A 20,000-nucleotide genomic window follows, 5' to 3' on the forward strand; every position below is an offset into this window, starting at 1 on the left:
ATAATTTGCATCAGCGCATACACATACAGTATAATATCTAGGCATTCCACAGTCCTGTGAAAGGCATTTTCTAACTGAAATGTCAGTTCGGTCGTCGACACAAAGCCCTATTCTCTGGTGGTGTCAAGGTGAAACTTTTATTGAACGCCGATGTACATTCCCTCCATTTCTCTATTTTGAAAACGATTATGAGCAAACCGTTCACTGTATGTCCCTTATGGAGACGAATTCAAACGATGCGTGACAGCCATCATCACAGGGAGTTTTTTTTTAATATTGTAGCTAAAAATGTGAACAAGCGTTGTTGAATGAAATACCAGATACCTGAACACACACCGCTGACTGGATGAGAGAAAGGAGAAGGAGCATGACAGAGAGAGAGAGAGAGAGAGAGAGAGAGAGAGAGAGAGAGAGAGAGAGAGTGAGAGAGAGAGAGAGAGAGAGAGAGAGAGCAAAACAGAGAGGGAGTGAAGAGAGACAGACAGACAGACACACACACAGTAGAGTTCTCAACAGTCCTGAAATTAAGGCCCGGCCCTAACTGGGCCCTACTGGGCCGGCCGAGGCTCGGCCCGGCCCAAGCAATTACATACTTTTAGGCCCGAAAACCCCCAAAAACTAAAGCAGGTCTTAATGTGTGCTTAATGTCCCAAAGTCATGCATCCAACACGCTTTGAACTGAGCAGATTGGACTTCCGTTCCAGAGATAATGGCCAAAACATCTTGAAAACTGACACTTTTAGCGATTTCCGATTGAGTTTTAGCCATTGTCGCCCGTTTTTCTTTAATAAGACGGGCTATGAAGGTCGGACGCCGACGAACTAGATACCTGAGTAAAGTTCACTTTGAGCTGCATCCAACACATCCACTGCCATTTCCGTCGGCCTTACCGTTAGGCCACTAGGGGCAGTTGAAATCTATTTTTGGGGGGTAACAGATTTAGTCAGCCCGGCCCGACTAATTAGCATAGATTTTGGGCCCAGCCTGGCCCGAAAACATCGGGTCGGCTAGGGTTGGGTTCGGGCAGAATGTGAGAACTCTAACAGACAGACAGACAGACAGACAGACAGACAGACAGACAGACAGACAGGGAAAGAGAGAGAGAAAGAAAGAAAGAGAGATACAGGGAAAAAAGTGACAGACAGACAGACAGACAGACAGACAGACCGTACCTCCAGGAGCAGTACTTGGAGGACTTCTTGAACTTGAAGGCGGAGCGTGATAGGGTGTTCCTGGGCAACGGCCGTGTGGGCGGGGAGTACACGGAGCCCGTTGCCATGGTGTAGCCGGGCGTCGCCGTGGAGAAGAGGGGAGTGGTGCCCGTACCTGTCTTAAAGAGGAAGTGCCTGGAGAGAGAGAGAGAGAGAGAGAGAGAGAGGAGAGAGAGAGAGAGAGAGAGAGAGAGAGAGAGAGAGAGAGAGAGAGAGAGAGAGAGATTCTTTATTAGTCCTTGAGCAAATTTCTTTTGCGCCAAGCAGTCACCAGGACACAGTAAAAAATAATCAAATCTTATACTTAAGTAAAAGTATTAATACTGCAATGTACAAATACTCTATTACAAGTACAAGTACGGAATTCAAAATCTTCTTGAGTAACAGAACACAATTATTGGCATCGAAAGTTTTCAAATAATTGTAGTGGAGTAAAAGTACACTATTTGCCTCTGAGATGTAGTGGAGTAGAAGTAAATGTACTGAAAAGTAGAAATACTCCAGTAAAGTAAAAAATACCTCAAACGTGTACAAGTAAAGTACTTGAGTACATGTACTTAGTTACTTTACACCACTGGCAATCACACAACACATAAACAAAACACACAATACATACAGACAGACAATAAAACAATTCCTTTACACATTCCTTACTCAAACTTTTTCATGTCAAGGACCCCCAGTCATGGACATCAGCTTTCTACCCGACAGAGATGACATAAAAAGCAGCAGGTAGATGATATGTACGTGACTTTGGACAAAACAAATTGTCACGTATCGCCGCGTGTTTTAGAACTGACGGTGGAATCAAAACAAGCCGTGACTTTTTGAATGCCAAATTTATTTTATTCTAGGATTGCTGCGGGGGGAGAGAGAGAGAGAGAGAGAGAGAGAGAGAGAGAGAGAGAGAGAGAGAGAGAGAGAGAGAGAGAGAGAGAGAGAGAGAGAGAGAGAGAGATTTAACGCACTAAAGCCGGGAACGCATCTGTCATTTTAAGATTTCTTTTGGCTATTCAAAAAAAATCTACAAGCTCATAACGCGGCCGTGGTAAGAGCTTGTTGATCTGCTATTCTTTTTTTTATCTTGCAAATTTGTGCAAATCTTTGATACATTTTTAAAATGAATATTTGTAACTCATATCTTTGCTTCTGGAGGTCCCTGGAACTAAATATTTGATAAATGTTTGCTATATGTATATATTCAAAAAAAAATCACAATTTTTCACAATGTTAAAAAAATAGCAGATCTACAAGCTCACATCTGCTATTTAAAAAAAATTACATATATTTTTTTGAAATATGTTTTGAAATATTTTGGAAATATTTGCTACAATATATTCAAAGATTTGCTCGTAGCGCGGCACAGAGTGCCGCTCTACGAGCTTGTAGATCTGCAGATATTTTTGAATAGCCCAAAGTATAAAATAATGGTCATAGCTAAAATCGAAAAAATGACACAGATGCGTTCCCGGACTGAACGGGTTAAAGCCGCGAGACGAATAACGTGCCGTTTGCAAAATAAAAGCAATTATCAACGTGAGGGTGTAAAACCGTGAGAGTTTTCATTTCTCTGTACTCCCCTGGGCAGGTGTTTATCCCATTCAATCCGGGGACGCATCTCTGTCATTTTCTTCTTTCTTTTGCCATTAAAAAATTGCAGATATACAAGCTCATAGCGCGGCACCGAGTGCCGCGCTATGAGCTTGTAGATCTGCTATTTTTGAAGAAAAAAAAACGTGAAAATGTGTGAAAATCTTTATATATTTTTAAAACGAACATTTGTAACTCAAATCTTTGCATCTGGTGGTCCCTGGAACAACATATTTTATGAATGTTCGCTTTAAAAAATGTATAGATTAGCACACATTGTCACGATTTTTCAAATAGAAAATAGCAGATCTACAAGCTCGTAGCGCGGCACTGGGTGCAGCGCTACGAGCTTGTAGATCTGCTATTTTTGAGTAGCCAAAGAAATCTAAAAATGACACAGATGTGTTCCCCGGCTTGAATGGGATATTTCACAGGAAAACGTGACACACATGCCAATAAACTAATCTGTGCTTCATCTTCTTTTGCAAAAAAAATCAAAACACGTTTGATATCACAGTTATACTCTTTGATCCCAGATTCAATCATCATACACATTCACAGACACAATCTGCAGTGATGTAAAGTACATTTACTCCAGTACTGTACTTTAAGTACAATTTTGAGGTACTTTACTACTTTACTGGAGTATTTCAAATTGTCTATAATTTTACTTCTATTCCACTACATCTCAGAGGCAAATATTGCACTTTTACAATTATTTGAAAACTTTAGTTACTAGTTATTTTGCAGATATGCATTATTACACCATAAAACAAACATTAACCACTTTAGCCCTATTTTATACCTCGGCTATTTGAAAATAGACGATCTACAAGCTCACAACGTGTCGCATCACGACACGTTGTGAGCTTGTAGATCTGCTATTTTCAAACATATTAGTACACTTTACCTTTTGGTGTCTAAGCACAATTTGATACCAATATTTGCTGTCAAAATCAACACTGCACTGCTATAATCCACAAGTATGTCCACAAGGAAGAGCAATCAATGCCCTACTTGATCATACTACAGCATGACAAAAAAAGCATTTTTTTTCCCCTTAAAGGGACTACACCATGAATTTTAACTTTTCCTTCTTGTTTGTTTGTTTTTGGTCTCCCCTACCTCTCTTCTATCCCCAAAAATACCCCAGTTTGAGCACTCAGGCTTTCACAGCATATCTGGGGTTTTATGTAAATTGGTCTCAAAACAGGCCAAACTGATTTGGTCCCGAAAGTGACGTCACTAGCGGTACAATCCCTCCCTCTTTTTTCCACACAGAACCAGGAGATAACATGCATACAAACTGGCTCAATAGCGCCACGTGCAAATCAGGACAATGTGGTATTGCAGGTGAAAGTGCTTTATAAGCCAGAGAGAAGTTAGTTGGAATGAGTATATCTGAGGCTTGATTTAGGCTCAAACCTTTTGAAAAACGTTTGAGGGACATAAACAATATGATATTAAATATTAAATATATTTTTAATTCATGGTGTGTAGATCCTTTAAATGCTTTCACTCTTTTCTCTCACACTTTTTTGTATGGCTAGCCCAGTGTGTTACTGTTCATAATATCATGGTTTCTTTTTTAGTGGGCTGTTATCTCTTTCTCTTTCTGTTGGTAGTCATGGCTGCCAGTTCCCACCTGAGGTTGTGTGGGAGTCCCCTCCGCTCCAGACCGTACTGGATAACGGCTAGCTTGCATATCGTCTTCAGGCTAGGACTTAGGTCTAGGATGTACAGCGATCCTACAGTGCTCCTCGTTCTTCCTACAGAGAGGACAACACGAGGGCCCACCGTGCAACAGAACATGTAATGCGCGCGAATAATGTTCGTCGGACACAGGGCGTTCCTTTTAGGCTCAACCCGTTTCCAGGAGAAGGTCTTTGGATTGACCTTCCACGAATCTTTGAGCCCCAGGCCCAATACATACAGCTCTCCATTGTAGGCAAAGGCTGAATTACACCTTCCAAAAGCTGCGCTAAAAAAAAAACTGTTGGTCTCAGTGTCAAACACATTGAAGTATTTGTATTCCCCTGGTCCCTCGCCGCCCCCAAATACAAACATCTTTGTCCCGATGATGATGGCGAGAGAGTGACGACCCAAATCACCCTGTCTTCCGATGTTAATTTTAGACCAGACCATCGTGGTGGTGTCCAACTTGTACATGTGTGTGTGAGCGTCTTCAAACATCTTGTTGGCTCTCCCGTAGATGTACATGACCTTCCCCAAGACGCAGGCTGAGTGGTCCTCCCGTCCCTTTGGAACACTGCCTGAAACCCTGGCTTTGGTGTCGACGTCAAATGCATAAAGTGCATTGTAGCACTTCCCATGCCTCGATCCTCCCCAGATGTAGACGAGGTTTTCTATCAGCACAGCTGTGTGGCCCCTGAGCCAGTAGGGAACCTCGAAGGGACGTTCTCCTCTTCCAGTTTTAGTCGGGGGCTTCAACTTCGTCCAGCGCAAGGCCACGGTGTTGAAGACGTGGACACCCATCTCTCCTGTGTCCTCGTCACAACCAAAGGAGTAGACGTTGCTCCCCACGGTCACAGCTGCATGATTTTGTCTGTTTGGTGCCCTCAGATGTGCCGTCCAGTATAACATTTCTCACAGCAGCACCACAGCGGATGAAATAGGCTTGGTCAGACGGTGCACGGTAACATAAAGTAGTCTATTGGGTGTGCCGCCACTTATATTGGGTTCAGCGGCACAAGTGCTTGGCTAATCCGTGACGTCGATGGGTAATGTTGGTCAATCAAGGACGCCGATATGTGTTGATCTCCCTAATATGGGAAATTATTATATTATACCAGTTGTGACACGAGTGTGTGTGTGTGTGCGTGCGTTTGAATGTAAATAATGTACATTGTAAAGCGCTACAGAAAAGCACCGTTTACCATTGCATGAGACTAGCCTGCAGTGTTTCTACAATCACATGATTGGTTTCTGCACTGGGATAAAAACAATTTCTCAAAGACTGTAGCCGCTATAAATATGATTATTATGAGACTTATGCTTTCCATAAGTGCTGCCAATGCCAGGCAGTAATTGTTGAATTAATTCTTTGGTTGTGTGTTATGTTTCTTTTTTTTTTTCTCCCAGCATCCACGGTGTACAATACTCTCTGATAGGCTAATACGCCTGGAGCGATTACCAAGGTCACAATGTCCAATTAGCGACAGAACCTCCGCTAATGAGCATTTGTAATTACAATTACAATGTTCTCTAACGAGCTGGTGTGATTAACAATTAGACGGTATTATAACGAGGGCCCTTCAATTAATACCTGCCTCCGGGCGGGCGAGAGGAGAGAGAGGGAGAGATGGAGGGAGAGAGGGAGGAGAGGAATGGAGAGAGAGGTAGAGAGAGAGAGAGATTTATATTATATTATTTAACCCATTAAGACCGGGAACGCATCTGTGTCATTTTTAGATTTGAGCTAAAAAAAGCATTATTTTACACTTTGGCTATTCACAAATAGCTACAAGCTAGATCTACAAGCTCATAGCGCGGCACCGAGTGCCGCGCTATGAGCTTGTAGATCTGCTATTTTTTGAAAAACGGTGAAAATGTGTGCAAATATGTGAATATTCTTTTAAAGCAAACGTTTTTAACTCAAATCTTTGCTACTGGGGGGTCCCTGGAACCATATATTTTGAAATGGGGGGTCCGTGGTCAAATTAAATACATATAATTTTGGGGGTCCTTGACAATTATGAAAAAGTTTGAGAACTAATGATATAGAAAAAAAAAACTATTTCAGAAAAAAAAGAATATAATCCCCAGAAGCAAAGATTTGAGTTAAAAAAGATTTGCACAAATTTTCCACGATAAAAAAAAAAAAAAATGCAGATCTACAAGCTCTGAGTGCCACGCTATGAGCTTGTAGATCTGCTATTTTTGAATAGCCAAATACATCTAAAAATGACACACAGATGCGTTCCCGGTCTTAATGGGTTAAACAGGAATATTATAGCCTCCGAGGGGAATGCTATAATATGTGTGGTGATTTCTGAACAATAACTACAGTGGTAATCTTTCGCTATAGGTGGGTAGTAACGCTTTAAATGTACTCCCATTATATCTACTTAAGTGACTTTTTGGAAAATTTGGATAAAGAGGAGTTTTAATGCAAACATACCTTTTACTTTTACTTGAGTATTTGTGATGAAGTAATGCTACTTTTTTTTTTGCTCCAATCCATTGGGCTTCATTCTGCCTGTCACTTTTATTTGCACAATGTGTCCCTTATTTTAATCAGTGGTGTAAAGTAACTAAGTATATTTACTCAAGTACTGTACTTAAGTACAATTTTGAGGTTCTATTACTATACCAGAGTATTTCCAATTTTCAGTACTTTTGCTTCTACTCCACTACATCTCAGAGGTAAATATTGTACTTTTACTCCACAACAATTATTTGAAAACTTTAGTTACTAGTTACTTTGTAGATTTTGAGTACAAAACATATATTAACCACTTCAGCCCTATATACATTTCGGCCATTTGAAAATAGCCGATCTACAAGCTCAGGATGTGTCGCATCGCGACGCATTGTGAGCTTGTAGATCGGCTATTTTCAAAAGATTTTTATACACTTGAAAACTTGAAATGGGACATCCTGCAAAATGAGTACTTTCTACGTACATTTTGAATACAGGACTTCAACTTGTAACAGAGTATTTCTGCATTGCAGTATTGATACTTTTACTTTAAGTAAAACCTTGAAGTACTTTTTCCACCACTGCTAGTAACTACTCCAGAGCGCACACTCTGAACAACATTACACACACAATACACACTCCTTGTGTCCACTGATCTGTGCACACAGAGCACTACACACTGGTGCACACACACACAAACAAACAAAGGCTGATTGGATGTCAACAACGTCTCCATGACAACAGCGTCGGGATGGGATTGGAAATCGGGGGAAAAACGTCTCACATTAAAACGTTGGGGTGTCATGATGGGACTATAGTTGTGAGCATGTAGATCGGCTATTTTCGCTCTTCATTGACGGGTGAAGTAGATAGGGCTTAGGTGGTTCACTTTAATGCATTGATTTTACTTAAAGGGATAGTTCACCCCCAAAATGACCACAGAGGTGCGCAGCGCAAGCTCATGCACAAGCTCGCGCGTCGAGTCCATTGGTCGAAACCATTTTCATGTACAGTGGCCCCAGCCGTTTTAAGCTGCAGTACACCTATGAATGGCCAGCATGTCCATTGCACTTCAATGCAAACTCTGGGTTCTGGGGGCTTGAGTGAAACCCCCCGTGATTAGCAACATTCAGGGGGTCGTTCATACTGGAGATAAATATTCTGTGACTAATTGAAAAGGTAAGAAAATCGAAAAAAAATGCTGGCAGTTTTTTGATTCATTTATTTATTCTGGCAGTGAATGAGTTAATTGAAGAGTTTTTCCCTAATTTCCCCAAGACCTAACAAACAATGACAAACAATGACAATACACCAAGAAAATAAACTGATATTTATGCATACCAAACTAATAAGACCAATTAAATGTTTTCATTTTGTCATTTAGACAAACTAAATACAATTATGTGAAGGGAATTCACTTTTCTACAAACGTGGCATGGATTCAACGGTGAGTCTAAGTCTGTTCAGTAGCCAAGCAATATTTCAGTATGATTTATTCATTATTATTAAGGCAAGAGCTACTTATTCCAAGACCTAACAAACAATGACAATAAAAAACATAATTCATTGTTTAATAAATTTAACACAAAAAAAGCAACTGAAATACCTATATATTAAAACTGCATTACTAATACAATACAAACTCTAATCATGCTGTAATGAAATGTTTTCATTTAGTCATTTAGACGAATGAAATACATTTAACAGTCTAATAGTGGCAGCTTTTGCTCCATGCATCATATTTTACACACAGTGCATCGCATAATAATTTCATCATTCTGTTCAGTTTCACATTCTTTTTTTTATGTGAAAATAATTGCATTGTGAATGCAAGCAGCACAGAGTCATTTGTTGTATCTTTACAATACGATGTGTCTTTATAAGACATTAGTCCATGGGGTGAGGCAGTCCGTATGGACAGAATGGTTATGTGAAATATCCTTCATCAATGTACGGACAGCAGTGGTTGGAAAAAGTACTCAAATGTTTTACTTAAGTAAAAGTATCAATACTGTAATGTAGAAATACTCTGTTACAAGTAAAAGTCCAGAATACAAAATGTCCTTAAGTAAAAGTACAATGGTATTGGTATCAAAACGTACTTGAAGTATTTAAAGTCAAAGTACTCATCATGCAGAATTTCCCATTTCACAATTTTTCAAATGTATAAAATGCATGAAAATATTTTGAAAATAGATCTACAAGCTCACAATGCGAGCAGATTAGTATGCATTACAAGTGTGTTTATAATGCATTATAGACATGTCATGCATAGCCAGTGTTACCCAATTATAATAATTGACCTTATAAGTCATTATTGAATGCTTTATATGATATGTTATGATTAGTGTTATAAAGCATTATGAGCATTAAGGAGTTCTTATAACTATAGTTATACAGTGTTATAAGCAGATTATAATACACTAAAAGTATGTTTATAATGCATCATAGACATGGGATGCATAGAAAGTGAAACCTCAAAGTTTGCTGGGGACCCCCTGGAACCCCCTCAAGGACCCCGCGGGTCCCCGGACCCCACTTTGAGAACCACCTTGAGAACCAACCTTGAGTCAAATATGTGGATATAAAAGCTATCCACGAATGCAACAAATACAACATGTATGTATGGCTTTTTCCGAAGGTAATGCACAGAGTTCAAGCAGCACTCGAAATCCACACTGCCTGAGGAGGAACATTAGTTGTTGTTTTTTTTATGTGGACCCAGCATGCTGTGTTCCTGCCGTATAAACATATACAAGGTTTTGGACCCATGCACACAAAACCTAAACAAAATGCACCTTGCATTGTGCCATTGTGCAATGGCTATTGTATTGTATAGCAAAAGTAAAAGTCTGGAATTCAAAATTGACTTGAGTAAAAGTACAAACGTATTTTTAAAGTACAAAAAGTAGAAAATACCCATTAGGGCGCGCCCCCACCAAGAGTTGGCTGGCCGCTGATAAACGCAGGTTGTGCGCGGCCACAGTTTTTTGCAGCCAGCGGATTCTAAAAAACGGGAGTGTCGCGCCTGTCACTCACTTTCAGGAGCCTCCCCGTAGCCCGCACTCGCCCACACTGCCTTCTGCCTAGAGCACCATGTTGCTTCCTGAGTCTTGAGACGGTCCGCCTTCGACTCACCCGATTGGACAGAGGGAGAAAATCAGCGCCTGCCTCCAGCAGTTTTATGCTTAGTCGCGGAGAGCAGATAAACGCAAGGTCTGCGCGAGAGGCGGAAAAATCTGCTCTTGCGTGAATCAACGCATTTGCATTGACAATGCATTGGCAGATTCTGCAAACAGCAGCCAGCCAACTCTTGGTGGGGGCGCGCCCTTAGGTAGAATGTCCCATTTCACAAGTTTTCAAATGTATAAATTGTATAAAAATCTTTTGAAAATAGCAGATCTACAAGCTCACAATGCATCGCATTGTGAGCTTGTAGATCTGCTATTTTCAAATGGCCAAAATGTATATAAGGCTGAAGTGGTTTACTGTATGTTTTGTGATAATAATCAAAACCCACAAAGTAACTAGTAAATAAAGTTTTTTAAATAATTGTAGTGGAGTAAAAGTACAATATTTGAATCTGAGATGTAGTGGAGTAGAAGTAAAAGTACTGAAACTGGGAAATACTCCAACAAAGTCAAAATACCTAAAAAATGTACTTAAGTACAGTACTTGAGTAAATGTGCTTAGTTACTTTCCACCACTGACTGTGGGTGAAGGCCTTCCAAACTGCCTGAAATAATCTAATTGAAATAGTAAGTTCCTTGAATGCAACAAATACAACATGTATAGTGCTTTTTCAAGGTAATGCACAGAGTTCAAGCAGCACTTGAAATCCAATCTGCCTGAGGAGGAACATTAGTTCACAGCCTGCTGTGTTCCTGCCTTTCTAAACGTACAGGGCTTTGGACCCATAAACACACAACCTAAACACACTGCACCTTGCATTGGGCCATTGTGCAATGGCTATAGTATTGTATAGCACAATAGTAATAGCACTGTCTTTTTTTTTTTACTGCCGTTTCTATTGTTAACCCATTCAATCTGGGAACTAATATAGCTATAGGGGTCCTTGACACGAAAAAGTTTGAGACCCACTGAAATGGACGATTTGAACAATATTAACCCATTCAATCCGGGAACGCATCTCTGTCATTTTAGATTTCTTTAGCTATTCAAAAAATAGCAGATCTACAAGCTCATAGCGCGGCACCGAGTGCCGCGCTATGAGCTTGTAGATCTACAATGTTTTTGAAAAATCGTGAAAATGTGTGCACACATTTGAATTTATATATTTTTAAAGGGAACATTTTTGACTCAAATCTTTGCTTCTGGGGGTCCCTATTACAAAATATGTTGAGATGGGAGTCCGCGGCCAAATACATATAATTGTGGGGGTCCCTTGATATGAAAAGTGTGAGAACCACTGATATAGAAACATAAGTTTTTAAAAAAACTGTAGGATTTAGAAGAAATTTGTAGAATCCCCAGAAGTTTTCTAAAATAGCAGAACTACAAGCTCGTAGCGCGGATCTGCTATTTTTGAATAGCCAAATCAATCTAAAAATGACACAGATTCTTTCCCGGTCTAAATGGGTTAGGGTAGGGTTAGAACAATATTATTACTGGCATAGCGTGCCACAGTGATGGGCTTTCACTGTGTCAGGGTCTTTATTACATTTGGTAGAATTTGATACAATGTAACAATGAAGAATGGGAATGGAGAATCCTCAGGTCCTCTCATTTATCTATCGTCTCTGTCGGGTGGAAACCTGTACAGTATGTCCAAAACTGTACTTTTCAGGATAAAAAACTCAAAAACTGCAAAAGGTTGCATATCTGAAACGCTTCGCTTCGGGTCGAATTTCATAGTTTATAGATCTGCTACTTTTGTGTGACGCTGTAGTATGGCGTTAATTTACGAAAAAAAATACATAAAAGGTTAGAATATGGAGATACAAGGTGTCTGCCCGACAGCAACGAGATTTGTGCAAAGCACACACACACGCACAACGCACACGCACACGCACACGCACACGACCACACACACACGCACACACACACACACACGCACACACACACACAAACTCATCTCTTATCAGGAAAAAAAATATCCTATTTGTTTAGACAAACAGGTTGAGTTAAGTTTTGCTAGCGTCAGACATTCCTCCAAGGGATATCTGATTTACATTGTCTCTCTCACACTCACACATACATACACACACACACACACACACACACACACACACACACACACACACACACACACACACACACACACACACACACACACACACACACACACACTTCCAATCATTGGTCTTATCGGAATGGAAGAGAAAACCGGCTAATGTGGCGCAGATGCCGAAACAGGAATCACACGAGGACACAGAGGTCTATAGGTGTGTGCACACGCACGCACACAGACAAAGACACACACACACACACACACACACACACACACACACACACACACACACACACACACACACACACACACACACACACACACACACACACACACACACACACACACACACACACACACACACACACACACACACACACAGCTCACTTTGCTAATCCTATCAGAGTGGAGAGAGAGAGATGAGAGAGAGAGAGAGAGAGAGAGAGAGAGAGAGAGAGAGAGGAGAGAGAGAGAGAGAGAGAGAGAGAGAGAGAGAGAGGCTGTGACATCAGTGTAAAGATGTTATTCTGTGTTTTAAAACCAGCCTCTCTCATTGGATTAGAGGGTTGTTCATGTTACTAAGAAGGTCCAGGTTCAAACCCCGAGAGGAGCCTTTCTGCCTCTCGCTCTCTCACTGTCTCTCACTGTCTGTCTCTCTCTCTCTCATTGGTGGAAAGTAAGTAAGTAAGTATATTTACTCAAGTGCTGTACTTCAGTAAAACTTTGAGGTATTTTTTACTTTACATGAGTATTTCCAATTTTCAGTACTTTTACTTCTACTCCACTACATCTCAGAGACAAATATTGTACTTTTACTACACAACAGTTATTTGACATTACTGTAGTTACTAGTTACTTTGCAGATATTACATTATAAAACATATATTAACCACTTTAGCCTATTTTATACATAGGCTATTTGAACGCGTCGCGATGCGACGCGCTGTGAGCTTGTAGATATGCTATTTTCAAATATTTTAGTAGTTGTACTTTTGGTGCTTTAAAGGTATCATGACATTCATGTTTACACCACATTCAGAGTCTTTGTCCTGGTCCTTCAAACGTGTACAAAAAGTTTTAACTGAAAATTCCACTCCAGTGATTCACTGTAGGTGTTTTTGTCTCACATTTCTAAAGCCTTTTCAACTGCAATGAAAAAATAAATCTTTGCCTGCGGGTGTCGCTGGTGAGGGATTTTGCCTGTCAATCATCACCTCTGCTCCGCCCCCCCCAAAGGAAATGATAGGGAGGGGAGGGGCGAGGAGGAGAGTGGGCGGGATTAATCAACTGTGACCTCACTGTCGAAGGGCCAAGCTCAGATTACTTTTGAGCCTAATTATTCAGAAAACCCCAGACCACAGAAAATCCACTGAATGTTCAAAGTTCAGATTTTTTGGGTGTAATTGAGGTCATAAAACCCCCAAAAAAACATAACAAATTAAAAAAGTGAAAATGAATGTCATCGAACCTTTAAGTACATTTTGATACAAATACGTTTGTACTTTTACCCATGTCAATTTTGAATTCCGGACTTTTACTTGTAACAGAGTATTTCTACATTGTAAGTATTGATACTTTTGCTTAAGTAAAACATTTGAGTACTTTTTCCACCACTGCTCTCTCTCTGTCTCAGCCTCTCTCTCTACCACTCCCTCGCCTTGTGGAGTGTGTGCAAGTTCTCGTTCACACGTACGCAGTCCTCTTACGCTCTCATGTGAAGGACAGACTCCTGCCGCCGACGCCCTTGAGCAAGGCATGTACTGGCCTTTAAAGTGCTGAAGCAAACTGCTCCGAATATATATACACCATAAAGTCCTCAGTGTTAGGATGGATCAGAGAAATACACAGGAGGAATTTTCCAACAGAAAAAACATTCTTGTGAATGTGAATCTCTCCACCTCCCTCTCTCTCTCCCCCATCTCTCTTTATATCTCTTTTCATCCAACGTCATGTTTTATTCACTGTCTGCCCTCTTCAAATAAAATGTCGACATGTAGACTCAGAAAACCTAAACCTCCTGCTCAACTGCTGAATTACGTAACAGAGCTCTCTCTCTCTCTCTCTCTCTCTCTCTCTCTCTCTCTCTCTCTCTCTCTCTCTCTCTCTCTCTCTCTCTCTCTCTCTCTCTCTCTCTCTCTCTCTCTCTCTCTCTCCTCGCCTAAGTTATGCTCGAGAATATCAGTGAGTAGCCGAGAACAGCCGACAATAGCAGATCTACACGTCCGCGACGTGTTGTGAGCTTGTAGATCTGTTATTGTCTGTGATAAAGTATGCATCGGGCTTCTCTCCCCCTCTCTCCTTCTCTCTCTCTCTCTCCCACTCCCCGTGAGGGTGGGTTTGTCTAATGCCTGCCACTCCAGTGTGATTTTTTTTTCACAAGTCATTTATTATATTAAATTTGCCAGGTCCTTGCATGGAGGGAGTTTATGAAAAAAAAAGAAAAAGAAAAAAGAACTGAGCGAGATTTTTATCTCTGATTTGTATTCATGTGTTGAATTTATTCATAGAGAGAGAGAGAGAGAGAGAGAGAGAGAGAGCTTGAGAGAGAGTCATAGACAGATAGAGATAGACAGAGCGCGAAAGATGACAGAAAGAAAGAGAAATAGACCATATTCACACGGCGGCCATATTGGAATTTAACATTGAAAGTGCCGCCACCCGGGGTGGCTACTTTCATTGACTTCATATAAACATGGCCGCCGTGTGAATATGGTCTATTGAGTTGTAGAAGGAGTAGAGAGAGGAGAGAGAGAGAGAGAGAGAGAGAGAGGAGAGAGAGAGAGAGAGAGAGAGAGAGAGAGAGAAAAAGAAAGAGAAAGAGAGAGAGAGAGAGAGAGAGAGAGAGAGAGAGAGAGAGAGAGAGAGAGAGAGAAAAAGAAAGAGAAAGAGAGAGAGAGAGAGAGATGAGAGAGAGAGAGAGAGAGAGAGAGAGAGTTGGAAGAACAACACTACACTACAAGCCAAACAATGCACATGATTGATGTTGGACATCAATGCTTTCTCATTATACCAGGTTTGTATTACGCTGAAAATTATAACACTCACTGCAACTTTCTGTATAAATTGCAAAAGTTTTGTACATAATATATTGTATACGATCCAACCTTCTAGAGTTTCATTACCAATGCATTCACTTTGGAAAATCAGTATGCGAGAATTGCGACTTGGAACTCGCCTGCGATAAGTAATCCTTCTTGGAACCAACATTTGTAACCTAACAAAAAAAAAATATATATATATATTTTTTTAAATGAATCATCCATGATTTGCTAAACCCGTATTTTTTTTCCGAGATGTTTTTACCGAGAACATTTTAACCATTAAAACAAGACGAGCTCGTTCATCTGCTGTTTTTGAACATTTTTGAAACATCTTTGAAAGTGTTTCATAAAACAAATATATATATATAATATATATATATATATATATATATATATATATATATATATATATATATATATATATTATTTCAAATACAAATCTTCTCTTCTGGGGGTCCCTGGCACAAAACATTTTAGATGGGGGATAACTTAATGATTTAGAAGGCATTTGTAGAATCGGCCTCAGGAAACATGCTCAGTGGGTTATTGATTATGAAAACACCAAATTATAACATAGGTATTGTTTTTCACATCATTTGAATATCCAGTGTTTAAAATGATCTGTTGCCCACCTTCATCAGACGCGCAAACTTCCTAGATTCTCAACACCACTGACATTCAGAGTCTAAGACACAACAACTTGAAAGTCATCTAATATCAAAGTGTGTTATCAATAACTAATCTCATACTCACACTGAAAGAGAATAGGTGGCCCGAGATAGCAATCAGTAATTAAACAAAAAAAAAAACATAATTAATGCTAATGAAATCTGACAAGGGAGTGTTTTAATTGGTTGCATCGCTACCTTAGGGAGTTCAAATCTCTATAGTAGCTCGCTTCTATTTTCTCTCCTTTCTAACCGGTATGCACCTTTGATCAAAAAGATCACAAGGTTGAGGAAAACAAAATGGCGGAATACTGTTTGCTATCATTGTCTTGTTAATTAAACTAGGCTGATGTTCCTCGGAATCAAACAGACCAATAGGCAGGCTGGAAGTAGACTTCTGTTGACTCTGCGCCTAACTTTATTTCCGAGTGGGCGGGGCAGACTTTGAGGGTATTTTGTAGGGATGTCCTATATTATCAGCCTCCCGATATTAGCATAAAAATGTAATATCGAAACATATAGATATCTCTTTTATCTGTATAATTTACAGGAGTTCTTACTGTATTGTGTGTGTGACATGAAATGTGAGTTTACCATAATCACAGTAATCCTTAATCATATTCCATCATATTCAAGGCTTTAGCAGAGAAATGAGACTCCAGTCACTTTCAGTTTAGAGCACTGCAGAGGGCAGGTGTGTGTCTGTGTCCAGCTGATGCTTGTTGACGCTCGTTAATGTTATAGGCATCAAAGCAACTATGCTTCTGCACTGTCAAACAGGCCAACATCTAATCTAAGATTAGTGGGACTCATTCAAATGACCACCAGTACCGGGACTCACTTCATTGAAAACCTAACAACATCACTGTATTATATTAGATTTATTAGATATTATATTGATATTATAGCTATTTTATTTTGTTAAATATATGATGTTGTCACCTGACAATTAGTTGACTTTTGGTAAAAATGTATCGGTATCGGTTGATATCGGTATCGGAAATTAGGAGTTGGACAATATTGGTATATCAGATATCTAGTATTTTTATCGAACTGCTACTAACGGCACAACCGACAATGCCAGACATGACAGAGATGAATTGAGCATAAGTTGACCTGACACTACAGTTTGACTGAACTTAAAAGGGGAGACATTTAACTTGCCATTTGAATTGATTCAGTCAGTGCTGCATAAGTCAAAGTAAAACGACAGTAGGGATGTTTTCCTATCTGTGAATTAGTCCGCTGTCATGCAATACACACACAGAGTCTGGTAAAACTTTCTCATCAAGACATCAAAGCATCAATTTACTGTAGTTGCATAATAGCTGTATAACTGTCATAATACATAATACATGTGTCCCCTGTATGCTGTAATGCTATGAACTGACTCCACAAAAAATTATCAAATGAAGCCATTTTTGCTCCAGCGCTCAAGAGAGGAATATAAAGGTTACGTTTACACATAAATCAGGGGCGTCCCGTTGATATGTCTGCCGGCAAATTATACTCTAATAACAACTACATCTGTGCTGTTTCTTTCTTTCTTTCACAGAGGATTCCCTTTTGGAGCTGTGAGCTCATGAACAAACCCGCAGAGGGAAATCAATTCAATTCAATTTAATTCATTTCAGTGTTATTTATCTAAGCGCCAAATCACAACTTGTCTCTCATGACACTTTCACATACAGAGCTTAGATCATAGCTCTCTCTCTCTCTCTCTCTCTCTCTCTCTCTCTCTCTCTCTCTCTCTCTCTCTCTCTCTCTCTCTCTCTCTCTCTCTCTCTCCTCTCTCTCTCTCTCTCTCTCTCTCTCTCTCTCTCTCTCTACAGAGACACAGCTTTTTCTTCATGAGGCTTGGTGACAGCACTTCGATGAATTGAAAACAAAGGACCCCAATGGAAACAAGCCATAGTGCCTTCTTGGGTTGTCTTTTCAAACTCTTAATAAAGTATTCAATCAATCAATCAAGCCAATGAAAGACCTTAGGTAAGTAGTTCTCAAACTTTTTCATGTCAAGGAAACCCAAAATCAGAATCTGTAATGGATAAAAACATACACTATCAACTTCAGCCCTACATGTATATGTATATTTCAGCCATTCGAAAATAGCAGATCTACAAGCTCCCAATGCGTTTGCGATGCATTGTGAGGTTGTAGATCTGCTATTTTCAAAATATGTTTATACATTTGAACCCTGTGAAATGGGACATTTCTACACATGAGTACTTTCTACTTTTGGTACTTTAAGTACATTTTGATACCAATACTTTTGTACTTTCACTCAAGTACATTTTGAATTCCATTCCAGTGCTGTCTGGTGTGTGCGTTGTGGTGCGTGCGTACATGCACGCGTTCGTGCGTGTGTGCGTTGTGGTGCGTGCGTTGTGGTGGGTGCGTTGTGGTGGGTGCGTTGTGGTGCGTGCGTGCGTTGTGGTGCGTGCGTGCTTGCGTGCGTTGTGGTGCGTGCGTGAGGATGTGTGTTTAGCATTTTGTCCAAGTGTGACTCAATTATGAGAGTGTAGGAGAGAGAGAGAGGGGAGCTGGGCGTGTGAAATGGCTGGAACCAATGTATGCGTGTGGTACGGTAATGAGAAGAGCCAAGCGGAACTAATCTGCTCTTACTGTAATAACACCGCTGTCAGTGGTATCTCTTACAGTGCTGCGCTGTTATATTCATCAGTAGTGTTCATTCTACTGTACCTCTATACAATACAGTACAGGGGGAAGGTTATGGTTGGAAGAGCGTCAAATCTGTGTGTGTGTGTGTGTGTGTGTGTGTGTGTGTGTGTGTGTGTGTGTGTGTGTGTGTGTGTGTGTGTGTGTGTGTGTGAGAGAGACGGACGATAGGTGTAAAGTGACTGGAACTAATGTGTAGCCAGCAGATAGCAGGTCATAGCTAGCATGACTAACACGGTCACAATACGCTGTATAGTTGTAGACGCTACAGGTCAATGAATGCAACCCTAAGGCTTTGTCCTTTCTTGTTAAAGACATGGAAGAAGAAATAAAAGAGACGTACTCACTCTTGTCACTCTGAACATGCGACCCTGTCACTTATATAAATGTTATTGTTCTAAGAGGATATCGTACCAGAGGAGCTACAGGCTACATCATGTGATGATCACCTCAAATGGTTATGGGTTCATCCACTGGATTTGAGTTTTATGGCGATCCGAAGATTTCATTTTGGGATTAGCCTATATTGTGTGCAAATTGGATATGTTGGCCCAAAACAGTGTAGATTTCGTCGACTAAAACTATGACGAAAAATGTTTGTCGACTACCTTTTTTCACTGACTAAAACTAAATAAAAACTAAGCTATGATGACTAAAACTAAGACTAAATATATTGACAATTTCGTCAACAAATAAAAACTAGACTAAAATGTTAGGGAGGGACTAGAGAAAGAGATCCAGTAAAACTAAAAGACAAGTCATTTTATGTGTGGTTGCGCTCGGGTGTTGCGCTCTGAAAATAGTAGATCTACAAGCTCACATGCGTGTTCTATTTTTCAGCATGTAACCAAGGGTAAAATCAGCCATTACGACGCCATCAAGGCACCGCCACAATACAATTTAGCCGACTCAATGAATCAACTGTAGATTTAGTCGACTAAAACTAGACAAAAAACAAAACATTCAGGTGACTAAAATATGACTAAAACTAAACAGAATTTTAGTTGTGAGCTAGTAGATCGGCTATTTTCAAACATTTTAGTACTTTTACTTTTGGTACTTCAAGTACATTTTGATACCAAAACGTTTGTACTTTTACTCAAGTCGATTTTGAATTCCAGACTTTTACTTTTAACAGGGTACTTCTACATTGCAGTATTGATACTTTTACGTAAGTAAAACATTCGAGTGCTTTTTCCACCAGTGCAAACCTGTGAGCTTGTGCTGTACTAACTATTTCGGTTTGTAACTATGAGTATAAATCAGGCCTAAGGATTGGCCAGTGTGCAGGGTCTGTGACTGACAGCGGCACCTGTAGCTCCCAGAGTGGACAGAGGTGTCCCTTACACAACAGGTGTGCGTGCGCGTGCACGCGTGTGCGCGTGCGTGTGCGTACGTGTGTGTGTGTGTGTAGGATTACCACCTCTAAATGAGAACGTTCACACTCCCCATCCCATC

At 40.2% G+C, this 20,000-nt stretch overlaps 1 protein-coding gene across 1 annotated transcript in view; it reads right to left on the reverse strand.

Annotated features, from left to right (window-relative positions):
- Window positions 1–20,000, reverse strand: part of tenm3 (teneurin transmembrane protein 3) — a 458,716-nt gene that overhangs the window by 36,366 nt on the left and 402,350 nt on the right. The window contains exon 10 of the mRNA XM_080444084.1: window positions 1,173–1,346. Within this exon, the coding sequence (XP_080300210.1) occupies window positions 1,173–1,346 (174 nt within the window). The remainder of the gene's footprint in view (window positions 1–1,172; window positions 1,347–20,000) is intronic.

Source organism: Gymnoscopelus braueri (genome assembly GCF_963280865.1).
Source record: "Gymnoscopelus braueri genome assembly, chromosome: 2".
NCBI lineage: Eukaryota > Metazoa > Chordata > Actinopteri > Myctophiformes > Myctophidae > Gymnoscopelus > Gymnoscopelus braueri.